At 39.4% G+C, this 16,591-nt stretch overlaps 1 protein-coding gene across 7 annotated transcripts; it reads right to left on the reverse strand.

Annotated features, from left to right (window-relative positions):
• Positions 1-2,157: 2,157 nt before the first annotated feature.
• Positions 2,158-16,158, reverse strand: LOC118118172 (WASH complex subunit 2). 7 transcript variants are annotated; one of them, XM_035171122.2, is made up of 40 exons: positions 16,100-16,158; positions 15,580-15,728; positions 15,455-15,502; positions 14,780-14,851; positions 14,165-14,224; positions 13,973-14,041; positions 13,688-13,762; positions 13,535-13,606; positions 13,388-13,444; positions 12,656-12,709; positions 12,508-12,564; positions 12,204-12,266; positions 12,042-12,110; positions 11,645-11,716; positions 11,482-11,550; positions 11,289-11,360; positions 11,138-11,206; positions 10,877-10,948; positions 10,725-10,781; positions 10,570-10,629; positions 10,012-10,077; positions 9,854-9,907; positions 9,702-9,776; positions 9,472-9,519; positions 9,313-9,381; positions 9,168-9,221; positions 8,984-9,037; positions 8,605-8,637; positions 8,397-8,456; positions 8,125-8,205; positions 7,984-8,028; positions 7,503-7,589; positions 6,904-6,960; positions 6,655-6,747; positions 6,450-6,500; positions 5,845-5,886; positions 5,051-5,128; positions 4,905-4,944; positions 4,460-4,511; positions 2,158-4,219 (listed from the first exon to the last, which is right to left on the reverse strand). In XM_035171122.2, the coding sequence occupies exons 1-40, from the start codon at positions 16,152-16,154 to the stop codon at positions 3,262-3,264; spliced, it is 3,468 nt and encodes a 1,155-aa protein (XP_035027013.2). In that variant the 5' UTR covers positions 16,155-16,158; the 3' UTR covers positions 2,158-3,261. The 7 variants fall into 7 exon arrangements, with proteins under 7 accessions (XP_035027013.2, XP_035027012.2, XP_035027016.2 ...); XM_035171121.2 differs by having other exon boundaries at positions 8,560-8,637; XM_035171125.2 differs by lacking the exon at positions 16,100-16,158 and having other exon boundaries at positions 8,560-8,637; positions 15,580-15,818.
• Positions 16,159-16,591: the final 433 nt, after the last annotated feature.

Raw genomic sequence — 16,591 nt, forward strand, 5'->3', positions numbered from 1 at the left:
GAGCACTCCACTCACACCTCTCTGCTGTTGTTCTGCTAATCTGCAGTAAAAGATGTAGTTTTATCTCAGTGATATTAAAGCGTCAGCTCCACTAACACATGTGCTATTTTGAAATGTGTGTTTTTAATATACTACACGTATTTTAGTTTTTCAAATATTTAGATTTTTTTTGTTTGTTTTTCTTGTTTTCTAGTAAATAAAAGTTTCATTCTGGTTTTAGTACAAAATAAAATAATTTGGAATCAAATCTAACACCAGTATCCATAAATTGTAAGAAAAAACCCCAGACCAGCTGTGATATGTTGGTTTTGTTCTGTTCTGTTTTTCTTATTTCCTCATTTATATATTTAGTTTCAACATTTGAAGTTAATAAATAATGAGAATGGGGCTGGAAAAATAAAAGTTTCTTTCTGGTTTTAGCACCAAAGGGAAACATGAAGATTAAATTAACACCAGTTTCCATAAACTGTAAAAAACGGATCCACCCTCAGGTCAATATCTTTTGAAGACAAAAGTCAAAAATAATTATAATCACAGATGCTTATATTATCAGTTAGCTTATAGTTATAGAAACATGCAATATTATATATTTACAGTAAAATAAAATGCAAAACAACAACATGCAAATCACCGTTAACAACAGTTGTTCGTGCAGCTTCTACTCTCTCATCTCATGTTGCCATGTTTTGTGTATTTACCTCCATGTCGAGTAATCACAAATATTCCCCCCACTGCAGCGTTGACAACATCACACAGGTCAAACAAAGCAACTCAAAACAAACCCACACACGCCCTGAGAGCCTCTGAACCACGAGAGACACCAGAGAGACACCAGAACATGTCTGTGACGTGACACAGGGACATCCTGAGGATCAGGATCAGGAGTGGAATGTCTCACCTGGGTGTCTTCAGTCTGAGAGGATGCAGGAGCTGAGGGCTTTGTCTCCTTCCTGGTTTCTGTGGTTGGCGGTGGACTCACCTGGGAGAGGGGCGGGGCCACTCTGAGGCCTACCTGTGTCTGTGGGAGTGGAGCAGAGACTCTGACTCATGGGTTTGACTCCTGGGTTTTCAGGAGCGTCAACAACAAGAGAATGCAAACACGAGGGGAGCAGGTTTAAAAATAGAAAAGAAATAATGTGGAAAGTCAATGTGGAAATTCAACGGAATCGTTTATCAGGTTTATGATTTCACGGCAGAAATGCAGCCTGTACATCAAGTTCTATTTATTATGAATTTTCTATTTTTAATTGTAGCTGCTGAATGAATTATTTAACATTTTCAGAGAATTCATTTTTATTTCTAACTGTGTTGATTTAGCTGTTTGGTTATACTTTCTAAAATCAGTATATCTCAACATTTACCTCACAGTACTGTTGGACATCTTCACAGTGCAGGGGAAAAGTACAATTTAATGTTGTGTTTTATTGTAATTCAAACGTAGTTTTAGTTTTGGAAAAATATTGATCTGTTTTCACCAGATCAGCGTTAGATGTAAAGTTTGATATAAATAAATCTACCCTCTCGTAGGTGTGTAAAAAAAGATGTATTACTTTTCATCAATGTTATTCTTCTATCAGTTATCACATTTTTTTACCATTGAAGAAGTTAAGCCCAGAGAACTGTGGGTATTCGTCTGAAGGCTAAATTAGCAATTTAACTTTTATTATTGTAAACTTTTCAACTCTGGATTTAACTAAATGTCACTTGTTCTCACTATTTTCACAACAATCGCTCCTTTTCTGTTATCATGAATCTATCAGTACGATAGACACCATCTTCTCACGCTGCTTCAGTGATGGTAACGTTTACTCATGGGTGTGGTCGGTACACGGTGACATCACAGCTGGGTGTGGTTGAAAGAACAATGGCGTCTGCTCCAAACCCCGACCAGCAGCTTTGTGTCAGTTTGATTGATTCAGGTTCTGCTTCACTGATTCTGCTCAAGTCAACATGAAGCTACGAGTCTAGATTTTCAACAGGGAAATCCTCCTGCGTCCTTTTATCTCCAGAGTTTCTGTCTTCATATCCAAATAAAAACAGCAATTTGTGATTTCCTTCCATAAACCTTATTAACTTCATAAATACCAACTCAAGAAGTGTCTGTCGGAAGAAGGAAATTGTTCACTTTCATTTCAAGACTTTCACAAACTGCACAGATTGTGTTTCTGACTTTTTATTATCAATTTACATTTATGACACATGAAGCTCTACAGTTTATTGCACTTAAAAAGGTGTCACCAAACAACCAGATCAACCCAGAGTAAGACCGAAGAGAAATAAATATGAAGTTCAAACAGTACGGACGACACAACTCTTAGCTTGGTGCTGGCTTGGTCATTTCAGTTATACTATGACAATAAGACCAAGTTTGGAGTGAAAAGGAAAATGAGATGTTGAATTTGACACTGGTTCAAAATAATATAACACAAATTTAAAAATGATGTTAATAACAATTCGACGAAATGAGCAAATAACATGTGCAAGTTCAGTTATTCCCCTAAAGTCCCCCTAAAACCTAATGAGATGAAATATCTTTCTCCATGTGCGTAGAAATAAAGTAACAGCTACATTTACAAAGGATTGGCACTGTTGTAAGAATAAATCCATTTTTCCCAGCAGATTTAAACAAAGCTTAGTATTATTATTATTATATTAAATCAATATTATTTAAAATTAGTTATTATCATTAAGCCAAACAAATCGTGAATATCCCACATCCGATCTAAATCCTTCAGCACATGATGTGGTGAAGTGGTTTCATTCACCTACACAACTTCATGAAACACACTAATGCTACACTGCATCACACTGTATTTCTGATTATTAATAAGAAAGGCACAGCTCCCATTGAGTTTACACCATCTCCACCACTGGTCGGTAAAAGCTCCAGTGTTTCTCACATGAACCGACAAACTTTGACTCTTACAAGTCAAAAATATAAAGTCTAGAAAATATTCTGCATTTGTTTCTTTGATAAATCTAAAACAAGTTTTATCAAAATACACGATTGAATTAACATTTTGAATCCCACTCTCTGAAAAGGCGACGCAGCCGTTTGAGACGTTGGCACAGATGTGAGACTTAATCTAATCTTTATTGACCACAAATCTCACTTCCTCCTGTGAGAGAAAAATGCTGATCAGCCGTGGAGCAGACAGTTCCCTAAAAGAAAAGTTTTAGAAAACAGTTTTTCATCAAGAGTGATGTCTCCTCTTTGAACATTCAGAATACGACTGATTGTAGTTTTGAGCCGGTCCTTGTTCAAACATATTCTCGGTTTTCGATGTCCTTTTTGATGGCTTTTTTAATGCGGTCGATTTCATCTTCATCCTCATCTGAACTATATTTATATTCTTTTTTCTCGTTGTTTTCCAGATCAGCCGTTTCGTCCTCGGCGACGGCCTCCGGCGTCGTGGACTGCAGCTCCTCCCGTATCGAGTTGAGCTCCACCAGACCGTCGTGCAGCTGCGTTGCCACTTCCCTGATTTTGGCAGCGAACTCTGACTTGGCCCCTTTCTTGAGTTCTTTGGAGTCTTTGGCCACGAAGTAGATGTCCATGCCTACGAAGAGTCCGGTGAGGACGCCGGTGGCCATACTGGCGATCTGCACCGCCCTGGCTGCCGTGCTGCCGGCCACGTTGGCGATCTGAACCACACGCATGATCTCGTTGGCGTTGATGAGGATGGCTTTTCCTGCCATGGCACCGTCCTCGTAGAAGCTGCTACTGAGCACAGGGAAGTCACGGTTGTAGGCGTGTTTCTTCATCTTGAGCAGGTCGAACCTGCGCAGGTTTTCGATTCCCTGCTTGATGAATTTCAGGCACTTGTTCAAGTCCACCATCTTCACCTGGTAGTCCTCCACGATCTTCTCCACCTTCTTGCGGTCCATCGAGTTGTTGACCTGGTTGGAGATGCCGGCGCCTGCTGACGTCAGACCGCCTGCCGTGGCCACGCCCAATCCCACCGCCGTCACAATCAGAGAGGTTCCCAGGGTGATCGGGGCCAGAACGAGGCCAGCGATGGTGGCGACGCCCCCGATGGCACTGGTGGAGCCGCCGGTGATCTGAGCGATCTTGGTTTTCTTGTTGAATTTGTCCAAGCCGTCGGCGATGCTGTTGAGGTCGATGACGTGCATCCAGAGACTCTCAGCTCGCTCCGAGAACAGTTTGTTGAACACACGGATTCCTTTCTGCACCTTTTCCGCCGTCAAAGCAAACGCCCTGAAAAGAGAAAGTATGAAAGTGATCAGAGAGAAGTCGCCGTATCTAAAAATGACTTTTCTTTCCAGTCGTTGATCCAGCCAGGTGGAGACTACTGGTTTTACTGGGTTCATGAAAGACAGTTAAGACGTGGATACCTCAAAACTTTGGCACATAAAACCAAAAGGTATCAGGTTAATAACACGTATACATGGTGAAGTGAAGAGATGCAGTAAAATACATGTGTGAGCTTTCACATACTTGGCCTCTTCCTTTTCTGTCATGTCTTCAACTTCCGGCGTGTCCTCCCATTCTGATCAAGGAAATACAAGACAATCATTAGGTTTCCAATCATGTTGGAAACATCACAAGGCCAATATCTATACACCAGAATATGATGCCCATTATATACTGAAATACACTTTTCTACCAGACGGGATTTTCTTTCTTTCAGCCGTTAGAGCACTGATGAGGCCCGACACTGATCTAACAGATCTAAGCTTTGTTATATTGATGCTTGAAAGCTTCCATAAACTGTAAACTACTGTCTGCTGTAAGAATAAAATGTAATTTGGAATTTATTGGCCCAAACCTTGAAAATCAGCACAAAAAATGCATGTAAACATTGTTGTCCACGTACTTTTGGTCATGTAGTGTGTTTACAGATGGAAATAAAAGTTTAAAAATGATCTTATTTGTCACTCACGCTCCACCGTGTTCCACCACTCCATGAGATCCTCCACATCCTGAAAGATAACATGAGGGTTTGTATGGGGGTTTGCAATTTTATCAGACTGTGTTAAAATACACATTTGGTGATTTGTTTATATATTTTTTGTTTTAGATATTAACCTGATGGTTTTCAGGATGTGACGGGTCGACACGGAAATCCTCCAGCCGGTCGAACAGGGACCTGTTCCCACCATCGTTCTGAGACAACAGAAACCATACAGCTTAAACATGCATCTGTAAATCTATATAATATAATACAAATGTAAAAAATATACAGTCTCTAAAACCCTGTGTTAAGACAAAACCTCTGGCTCTGCAGAGAATAACACATCTTAAGTATCATGTATGTTGTTTGTCTTTCTGTCCTGCGTGTGTTCGGATTCAGAGGAGGAAGAGACGGTAAAAGCGACACTGAACACAATGAGTTGTTCCTTCTGTTTTTTGCAGAAGTAAAAGGAAAGAAAACCCTCAATGGACGTGTTGAAAAGGGAAGCGGAGAAACAAGTCTGGCCACATTGCAGCCTAATCTCGTCTCATCTTTCGCGCACAGACTGTGAGCGAAGGTGTGGGGGGTGGGGGTGGGTTTCATGTCAGCAGGGGAAGAACAACAACAACACAACAGGTTGGCTGTAATCATCTCTGCTGGGAGCTGAGACAAAAGCCCCGGGGACAAACCCGGTGAACGACTGCACGACAGAGGTTGTTTTCAGAGGCGAGGGGAAGAGTCAGCTGACTGAAACAGACCTTTTGTAATCCTGAACCACGATGAGTAAGACTCCAACACGTCAGGCAGAGACTGTGATAATGAGCTGATAGAGAAATGCCCCAGTGTGTGAGAGAGGTGACTACACAAATACAAGTAAAGGAAGAGAAGGAAAAGTTCAAATGCACTATTTGGACTTAATTTTCTCTACCTCTTCAGAATCCTCCTGCCCGGGCCGCTGAATAACCGTGGCCTGAAACAGATGAAGACAAACACAAACACACACACACACACACACACACACACACACACACACACACACACACACAGTTAAAACACTTATCATATCAATATACATTTTGCTTTTGGGCTGATATATTTGCTCCAAAACAATCCAGTTACAAAACCCCTTGCAAAATAATTGTGTTTCCACTTTCAGCCATGTTACTGTAACTGTAACCATGACAACATGAGAGCATTACAAGACAAGGAATCAGGAAGTAATCAGGAAGAGAGATAGAGACGATAAAGACGAGTGGAGAACTGAACACTGACTAAATGAGCGGAGACAGAAGCAGACTCATCTTAACAGCGTTTTGCTTTCTTCTGTCAATCTTTTAGAAACAAATTTAAAGTTATAAAGAGTTTAAACGATTCGATTATTTCATCGCTCTGACAGAACATTCCTCTCCAGTGATTTGAGCTGCTACTCTGTGGTTTGCTGCGTTAGAAAAAGACGTTGACAGTGTTAACACAAACAGGGACTGTTGTCAAGGGAGGAGACAAGTTAGGACAAGTCACATGTTTGAGTTTTACCTTGACCCGTGGCATGAAGGGATTGTGACGCTTAGGTTTCTTGACTTTGGTCTAAAAGAAAAACAAAAGCAGCGTTACCTCAGGTCAAATTCTAAAATGTTCTTTAAGCTGTAATAACAGTAAAATGATTCCAATGAATATCAATGAATATCAATGAATATCAAAACTAAAAATTCAGAAATGAAAGAGAAGGAATTCAGCTGACCGCCTCTTTCTTCTCGTCGAGCTCCTCGTCTTTATTCTCCTCTTTGGATGAAGATTCATCTTCTTCTTTCAGTCCTTCATCATCAGACGCAGCCTAAAACAAACCATAAACAAATGACCGAGAATAAAACTTTATTTGTACTTTAAAATAAAGTTAAATTTTAAGCTTTTGTTAAAAACTGTGAGAAGTTGATGAATTAAACATTAAACTTTAAGCCTTTTGGATAAACACTAAGACACGGTCATGTACCTTTGTTGCAGCACGAGACATAAACGGGTTATGGTGCTTGTGTTTTTTCACCTTGGTCTGTAAAGAAATGGAGCAATTAGAGCGCGTGAGGAGAAACAACTGGAAGAACTACATTTCACTCATCAGTCAATTATATTTGACTGAAGCAACTGCATCTAGGCTCAGATCTCAGATATTAGATCTCACTGCTATCAGCTCTTATCACTGAAAGATAAACACACTCCACTTCTTAACAAGCATCAGTCCATTAGTGGGACAACTTGAGCCGTGACCTAAATATTGTTCACGACTTTTATAAGTTCTGTTGAAGGCTCCTGTGTTTTCAGAGATAGCAAATAATACAGCTTCAATAAAGAGCTCGAACAACATAATCCAACTCTGTAGTCCAGGCTGACCACAGTCTGTAGGGGCCACACATGATCGGCAAGTCCGTGGCATGAGAGAACTGATGGTGAGGAAGCAGGAAGTAGAACGATTACATCACGGCAGATGTGGATTCAAACCATAAGAAGATAAAGGACAAGTGGATTGTTCAACATCACAAATCAATAAGCAAACAAAACTCTGTCCCACAGTGAAGAGTAAAGAGATGGACTTACTGTTTTACTCTCTGGAGGATTCACCTTGTCTCCGTCTTTGGCTTCAGCAGATTTATCTGGTTTGAGTCCTTCGTCGTCTGAGTGGCTCTGCAGCAAAGTAAACAACTCATTTAATAAATGATTCATATTTTAGCAAAGTCTGTTTGCATTGAAATGTGTGTGTGTGCAATATTGTCCTTATGTGATTAACAGCTAATATTTTACAGATATTCAAACAACAAATTTAACCATTTTATAACGGCTAGTAACTTTAGCGGGTACTAGCAATGGAAACTCTGACTATATTTCTTAAAAGCCAAGTAAGTGAGTTTATGTAACTATTACCGCAAAACACGTCACTAAACTGCAGCCGACATGGAACCGATTTTTTAAAATATGATCTATAAAATGGTTCATAAAGACAGAAGTGTTTGGAACAGTGGTCAGGGATTAATCTGCTGTGTATCAGCACAGCTTTATGTTCAGTCTAACTCATCAGTACCTGACGGTTGCTGCTCAGCTTTGGTTTCACTGCTCTCTTCATCTCCTGTAATCAAACCAGAACAGTCTTGTTAAGCATCGATACACACGGACACACATCAGCTCCAACCAGACACAAACAACCACTGAAGCTTTACTCCACCTCCCCTGATGGTCGGACAGGGACGACAGGAGTCTCTGCAGCCTTGTCCTTCTTCTGCCGGGAGATCATTTCCTTTTTATCCTTCGGAGGACAAAACATTATACTCTCAGTGTTAGAAACTTTAACCACTTATGACGCTTTTAAAAGAAAGCCTAAGTAGCCTAATATAACATTGTTATTAAACATGTATCTTTAAATGTAACAGACAACAAACATTTACAGACATCCTGCATATCTGCATGTTTTGTAAATATGGGAAGTGCAAACTGAACCTGATTATCCTCGGCCCCTCCTGGATTCACTTTATCGTGTGTGGATATCCTTTTCATTTCCTGCAACACAAAGAGTCAGAGACAGACAGAGGAGGAGTCAGAGCAGAAGCTTCACATGAACCACATGTCGCTGAGCAGCAGCTGCGTTCCGCTCAATGCAAACCTCTGCAGTTGGTTTGGGTGGGACCGCTGGGGTTTCACTCTTTACCTTCGTTTCTCGCTGGATCACGTTGCTTTTGACCTGACAAGGACACAAACACACACACACACACACACACACACACACACACACACACACACACACACACACACACACACACACACACACACACACACACACACACACACACACACACACACACACACACACACACACACATTGTGTTGTGCAGGAGGACGGGGGGACACAAAGTAAGCCTTTAGTTTGGATGGTTTAGGTTCGGGCAAGGGGTTAGAGAATGTATTACGTCGATGAGTGTCCTCACTAAGATAGAAGTACAAACGAGTGCGTGTGCGTGTGTGTGTGTGTGTGTGTGTGGGTGTGTGTGGTCACGATGACTCATTGGTGATACAGTAAGTCGACTGACCGGTTTCGACTTCTCTTCCTCTAGTTTCTCGTTCTCTGTGTCTTCAGCGTCTTTCTGCACAAAAGACATCAGATATGAAAGATGAAAGTATATCGACAAAAAGTGACTGAATCACATCCACTTAAAAAAGGTAGAAATGTTCCTTAGTTCTCTACAAACACATCACAATCTAAACCAGCCTTACTTTGGCTGCAGATCGAAACGGGTTCAGCTTTGTCATCGCCTCGGTAAATTTATTCTGAATGAGAATGAAAAAAAATATCAAGATCAAACACATGAACGTCAACAAGAACCTAAAGTAAATTAAAGCATTTGAAAACCTGACGGACCTGTTTGTGACCGGGCTGGCTCTCCTCGTTCTCCGATGTCTCCTCATCGTCAGTGTCAGAGTTCTTCTCCTGTGGATGGAGATAATTATTGAATCAAACTAATCACCAGCTTCATATCTTCTGTGGATTATTACATCACGTGAAGAAACGACATCTCACCCGTTTGTCGGTGGAGAACGTGCTCTTCATCATCGCAGTCAAACCGTTCTGAAACAGGACAAAGACTTAAAGAAACAGATCATAGCTCTGATCCTGATCCTGACTTACAGCAGAACTTTATTCTAACTCTTTACTATTCTCAGAAATCTGATCGTTTACAGATTCATGTCTCAGACCAAACTGTTGAAGCAGCAGAGAAGAGATTCAGTGACTCTGGTACAAAACCCCACCTGTTTGCCTTTGGGCTTCTCTGTGGAGGAGATATTCTCACTTGAGTCTCCCGAGGGTTCGGTCTTTTCTTTCTCCTGATATGAAGCAAAACATTTGTTATCAGCGTTTCACTAATCAACAGCATGAACCACTTCCTGGTTGGGAAACGGACCTGAGACGAGGAGGTGAAAGGATTCTTGAGGTTCATCAGATTCTTGGCTCCACCCTGACGGAGGAGACAAAGCTCTTTAGGATTCAAACCGACATCTTCAGCTGTTGCTTTAGCGTTAACGTTGAATGTTAATGTTACAACTGAGCCCCGTCCGTTACCTTTGAAGACTTCTCTGAGAGACTGTCGCTGCTGGCAGAGAGTTCCCCCTCCAGAGACAAGTTATCCTGCAAACAGTGAAATACTATAACTCTCATAATGTGAAAAAGAAAAAGGACACACTCATGTTTCATTTCAAAATTATATAATCAGACCTTAGAATGTATCTGTTTATAAAATGAGTAGAATCAGATAATAACACATCTGGGAAAATATTTTGTTTTAAGTAAATAAAAGCCAGTGAGCTGGAACATGAACAGGAAGAACATGAGCATGAGCAGGAAGAACATGAGTAAGTAAGTAATACGTTTGAAAATGCTGCAGTCAAACTACTTCATAAACCAAACACAACAACCAATAAATAACACTGGAGTGTTTGCAGACCCCTGAATTTCACTAAAGATTAAACAAATACATTCTTTTAAATCAGGCCCTGTGTGATGTGTGGATTTTATCAAGACTTTTTTCAATCTTGAGAACACAAAGCAAAGTGCAAACCAGTGTAGCCTTTAATACTTGTTAAACTATTACAAATTAAAACATTAAAACTTCCTTCTCACCTGAGACTGAGACTTGGCACCTTTCTTTTTGAACACACCACTCAGAATTCCTCCTTTCTCCTGAGAAAACAAAAAAATCAAACATTAACGATCACGTGATCTACAGTTATGGTTGGAATTATCAGTTGAGGATGTAGGAAACGACTTGAACAAACCTTGGTGCTGTTCTCAGAAAGATTGTCGTTGCTGCCTGAGAGCTCGTCCAAGTCGTCCTGAAGGCGACAAAGAAATGTCAACAAATTAATTTATCATCTCCAAATAATGTCGCACAAGTAAATGTGAGACAAGTGAGACGCACAACTCTCACCTGAGACTGTCTCCTCGCTCTCAAAGGCTTTGGAGATTTTTTAAACATTCCACCGAACATCCCACCGGACTCCTGGAAAAATAAAAATCACATTTAAACAGTTTGACAACATTTTCCCACAGTTGTTAATGAAGCATTTCTCATGGGTCCTGATGTTAAAGGGACAAACATAGTTTATTAACTACCTCTGGAAGTTAAAATAGATGTTTTGTTCAGATAAAAAACAAGTTGACAGAGTTTCCAGGCTTGAAGAATCCTCACCTTAGTGTTTCCTGTTACAGACAGATTGTCGTTGCTGCCCGAGATCTCACTTGGTGCAGTCAAATCCTCCTGAAGGACAAAAACAAGCATCTACTATTATTATCAACGACTAAAGATGTCAAATAAGACGAGTGATACGCTCAAATCTCACCTGAGACTGTGTCCTCGCTCCCAAAGGCTTTGGAGATTTTTTAAATATTCCACCGAACACTCCACCGGACTCCTGGAAAAATAAAAAAAATCACATTTAAACAGTTTGACAACATTTTCCCACAGAGGAGGATTTTAGTGAAGCATTTCCTGAATGGTGGAGTTTGGAGTTTCCAGGCTTGAAGAATCCTCACCTTAGTGTTTCCAGTTGCAGACAGATTGTCGTTGCTGCCTGAGATCTCACTTGGTGCAGTCAAATCCTCCTGAAGGACAAAAACAAGCATCCACTATTATTATCATCGACTTTATAATGTTAAAAAGATGTTAAATAAGACGAGTGATGCGCTCAAATCTCACCTGAGACTGTGTCCTCGCTCCGAAAGGCTTTGGAGATTTTTTAAACATTCCACTGAACACTCCACCGGACTCCTGGAAAAATAAAAATTACATTTAAACTACAATTTATTCTATTTTCCTCTAGTGGAGGATTGTAGTGACGAATTCCTTCTTTTTTCTGACGTCAAATGAACAAGCAGGAGATTCACACAGCGGCTGAAGCCTTAGGGTTTATCTTGCCCTTCCCAATTTCACCTCAGGAAACTTGTGTTAAACGACACCAGAGGCTATAATCCAGTGTTTGAGCAGCAGTGGAAATGGATGTTATGTTACGGTTCAGATGTTCCAGATTATAATCCGTTTGTGTTACAGTGTACAAGACGAATTCATGGAGTTTACAGGCTTTACCAGAACTCACCTTAGTGTTTCCAGTAGCAGACAGATTGTCGTTGCTGCCTGAGAGCTCGCTGGGCGCAGTCAAATCCTCCTGAAGGACAGAAACAAGCGTCAACAATCTTTATCCTCAACTAATGAAGAAACACAGAGTTAAAGTGAGACGAGTGAGATAAACAACTCTCACCTGAGATTGTGTCCTTGACTTTGGGGCTTTTTTAAATATTCCACCGAACATCCCACCGGACTCCTGGAAACAAAAAATAGAAATAATATTAAAACTGCAGTTGAAGAAGATTTTCCCTCGGAGCAGCAGTCCTCTGGTTTTCATGCAGGTTTCACTCTCTCTACCTGACACAGAAACAAACACCTCCCAACACTTACGTTAAATTAGTCCATTGACTAACCTGAGGAGTGTCTGAGCAGCATTAGAATCTCTTTAAGATGTACAAGACAAGTTTATAGAGTTTACAGGCTTGAAGAAACCTCACCTTAGTGTTTCCAGTTACAGACACATTGTCGTTGTCGCTTGCTGCAGCCAAATCCTCCTGAAGGACGAGAAACAAGCATCCACAATTATTTCCATCTACTAATGATGTAGCACATGTTTTAAAGACGAGTGTGATCCTCAACTCTCACCTGAGATTGTGTCTTCTTTTTCTTGAACATCCCACTCAACATCCCACCCGACTCCTGTTGAGTGAAAACGTCAGATCATGAGTTACTTTAATATCTGACCTAACATGAACTCTGAGTTATCGAGCGGCTGCAGCGGTCAGAGCGACGGGCAGGGATCTACCCATGAGCCAGAGCTGTCGGTCAAAGTGCTGATGGATGCAGGTTCGACCTCGCTCACAAAAACAACAACAACACACATTGCAAACGTTCCATTCAACGTGATAAGCTCTGCACATCAGAGCCCCTCACGTGGGTCACTGAGGAATCACACGAGGCTCTTTTGGAGAAATAAGTTGTATAAATAAATGTTTTTACTCAGGACGTGATGCTAATTTAATAAACTCAAGTTTTGTAAATGGTTTTGGGGACCATTTATGTGATTGTTGTTACAGCGTAGACATTGTTGCTTAATTTGCTTAATTTTAGGCAACATACCACATATGTTTATACTGTAAATTTTAATTATTTTATAACTTTAAATGATCTAATTTCAAAGATTCAGTAAAAGCAGTAACTTGAAAAACCAAAAGGAGTCAGGATAGTCGGAAAATGGAAAATATACAACCAAATGTCACATTAAGTCTACGTATCATTACTTTGTTTTTATGTATTTATTCATTTATCCTTGTAACATGTTAATAATTACTATGTTTTATCATTTTTTGTTATATTTTGGTATCTGATGAGACTCACCTTAGTGTTTTCAGACTGACTTCCCTCGCTGACTGAGAGTTCACTCTCCAAAAGATCCTGAAACACAAAATGATCCGTCAGCCTCATAACACAACACCAGGGGATTCACGTGATAACTGAATCTCCCAGGTGAGGATCGAGTTTCACCTGTGACGGCCTCCGGACATGTCCTGGTTTGTGAGTTAGCTTCAGGATCCCACCCAGGACACCTGGTTTGTCCTGGAGAACAAAAACAGTCCAGAGAAAAGTTTAGTTTCAGAGAATAACATGAAAATATCACAGAGCAGAAACTGAGTTTACCTTTGATGACTTGTTGTTTTCTTTTAAACTGTCGCTACTGGCAGAGAGATCAGGATTTTGCGAAGAGAGGGTAACCTGGCAACACACAACTAAAGTTTTACTAGATCTCATCTACAGGTCAAAACACATTGCAAGTACTCAGGTTACAAGCTTAATTACAGTATATTCAAATTACAGACTTTCAGAGTATTACTTATTAAAAAACTGATATTATATTATGGAAAAGTTGAATATTATACTATTAAATATAGAAAACAAGATAAGTTAAAGAAAGACACTACAAACCTGTGGTTGAGCCTCTTTGGCAGATTTGGTCGTCTTCTTGAACATTCCCTTCAACCCGCCTCCTTTCTCCTGAACACGAATAATAAACTTTCACTGATTAATAATGTGACGAATTTCCTCAGTTTACACGAGTGAGTGATGATCAGAGAAATGAACTGAAGGTTTGAGTATCAACAGGAAACATTCCCCCACCTTGTTGCTGTTCAGACTCTCGCTGCTGTTGGAAAGTTCACTCTTGGTTGATAAATTGTCCTGTGATGTCAAAACAGAACATGACATTATGCTGACATACATTTAAATAAAAAACTTTTCATTATTGATAAACCTGCTGAATATTGTATTCATTAACTTTCTTTCTTCTTTTCATAAAATGTCATAAAATTGTGAAAATGTTTCCAAACATCAAGTCAAAACCCAAAGATATTACAGTTTATTTACTTTAACAAAGAAATGCAGAGGAATCTCACATTTAAAATGATCCTTAAATTAAGTGTTTGGAATTTTTAATTTAAAAAAAGTGATTTCAATAATAATAAATAATTTTCTATTGACAATATAATATAATCATTTTCAGCTCTATTCTTATCAAAATCTAGTTAATATAACAACTGACTCAAGGTTCATCAACAAATGACAACATAAAGTACAACTATTGACACAAAAGACATAAAGATGGTGTAGAAAAATCAGTTGACAAGTTTCTATCAAATCACTATTACAACATTATCGTTGTTTTGCTCACCTCTTCAGTGAAGTGCATTTCTGGCTTTAAATCTAATAAAGTAAATATTAAAAGTACAAAGTCACCTGGTCTTGGACAAGTGGAGCTGCAGATCTGGAGGGTCTCTTGAACATCCCACCAAATAACGCTGCTTTTTCCTGAAGAAAAATATTATATTATATATATATATATATATATATATAAAATATAATATTTAAACAAACAAATATTCATCTAAAAACAGTGAAACTTCCAGACACAAAAACACGTTATTAAATGATTTGTGGGGGATAAAAAAACTACAAACCCCATCATAACATAAACAGTAAAGTATTAATATTCATGACTTCACAGTATTAAAAACTACAAACCTCATCACAACATAAGCAGTAAAGTATTAATACTCATGACTTCACAGTATTAAAAAAACTACAAATCCCATCACAACATAAACAGTAAAGTATTAATACTCATGACTTCACAGTATTAAAAACTACAAACCCCATCACAACATAAGCAGTAAAGTATTAATACTCATGACTTCACAGTATTAAAAACTACAAACCCCATCACAACATAAGCAGTAAAGTATTAATACTCATGACTTCACAGTATTAAAAACTACAAACCTCATCACAACATAAGCAGTAAAGTATTAATACTCATGACTTCACAGTATTAAAAACTACAAATCCCATCACAACATAAACAGTAAAGTACTAATATTGACTTGGCAGTAATACAAAGTACAAAGTACTCACTGCAACACCTCCTCCATCACACTCCAGGTCCAGGTCGTCGTATCGATCCTGTCAGAGACGGAGGATGTGTTTAAAGGTCACGAGCAGCTCGTCCAGAGTTTAAAGAAGTTCGTCGGTTCACTCACCATCGTTTCTTCTTCTTCTTCTTCTTCTTCCTGCAGGTGAAGCGACGCTAGAGGAGAAATGACTACGAGCTTCGTTTCCTCCACATTGTTCCTGACTCGATACCGACTCTGGTTCCTGTCGCTGGGATGGAAACTTAAAGATCCGCCCCCTCGGCGAGAAATATACAAATGGCGGATCAGAGACTTCCCCCTGATCCTGTGTAACTGTGTGTGTGTGTTCACCTTGGTGTATCTGAATGTGTGTTACATGTGTGTTTGTGAATGTGTGTGTTCGCCTGAGAGTGTGTTTGAATGTGTGTATTTGTGAATGTGTGTTACCTGTGTGTTTGTGAATGTTTGAATGTGTGTGTTACCTGTGTGTTTGTGAATGTTTGAATGTGTGTTACCTGTGTGTTTGTGAATGTTTGAATGTGTGTGTTACCTGTGTGTTTGTGAATGTTTGAATGTGTGTTACGTGTGTGTTTGAATGTTTTAATGTGTGTTACCTGTGTGTGTTTGAATGTTTTAATGTGTGTGTTACCTGTGTGTGTTTTCATGAAGAAGTCTCCTCTGTTAACACCTGTGTTGTCCGCCATGGCAGTGGGCGTGTCCGTCTCACCTGAGCTGCAGGCCCAGGGAGGAGGCTGATGCTGCGTTCAAGTGTATCCAGGAAATAAAAGATGTGTTGGCCAGAGGTGGAATAAGTAAATTACTTAGATATCATTTCAATATTCTAAATGGAGGTGAACCTTTTGACACAAGACAAAATAGAATAAAATAAGATTAAATTAATTAAGATTAAACAAAAATAGGTAATATGGGACAAAATAAAAATAGGTAAGATACGACTAAATAAGATAAATAGGTCAAATTAGAAGAAAAAGAAAAGCAATAGAATAAATTGTTTCATAGATCCCAGTGACCTGAGTGTGGTTTCATGAGGTACACTTTATATTAATGGTTCTAATAAGATTTGCATTTCTAATACTTTTATGGTTTAATCACATTCAATGTGAGGCTTTATTGTATTCAT

This window comes from Hippoglossus stenolepis, chromosome 11 (assembly GCF_022539355.2).
Source record: "Hippoglossus stenolepis isolate QCI-W04-F060 chromosome 11, HSTE1.2, whole genome shotgun sequence".
NCBI lineage: Eukaryota > Metazoa > Chordata > Actinopteri > Pleuronectiformes > Pleuronectidae > Hippoglossus > Hippoglossus stenolepis.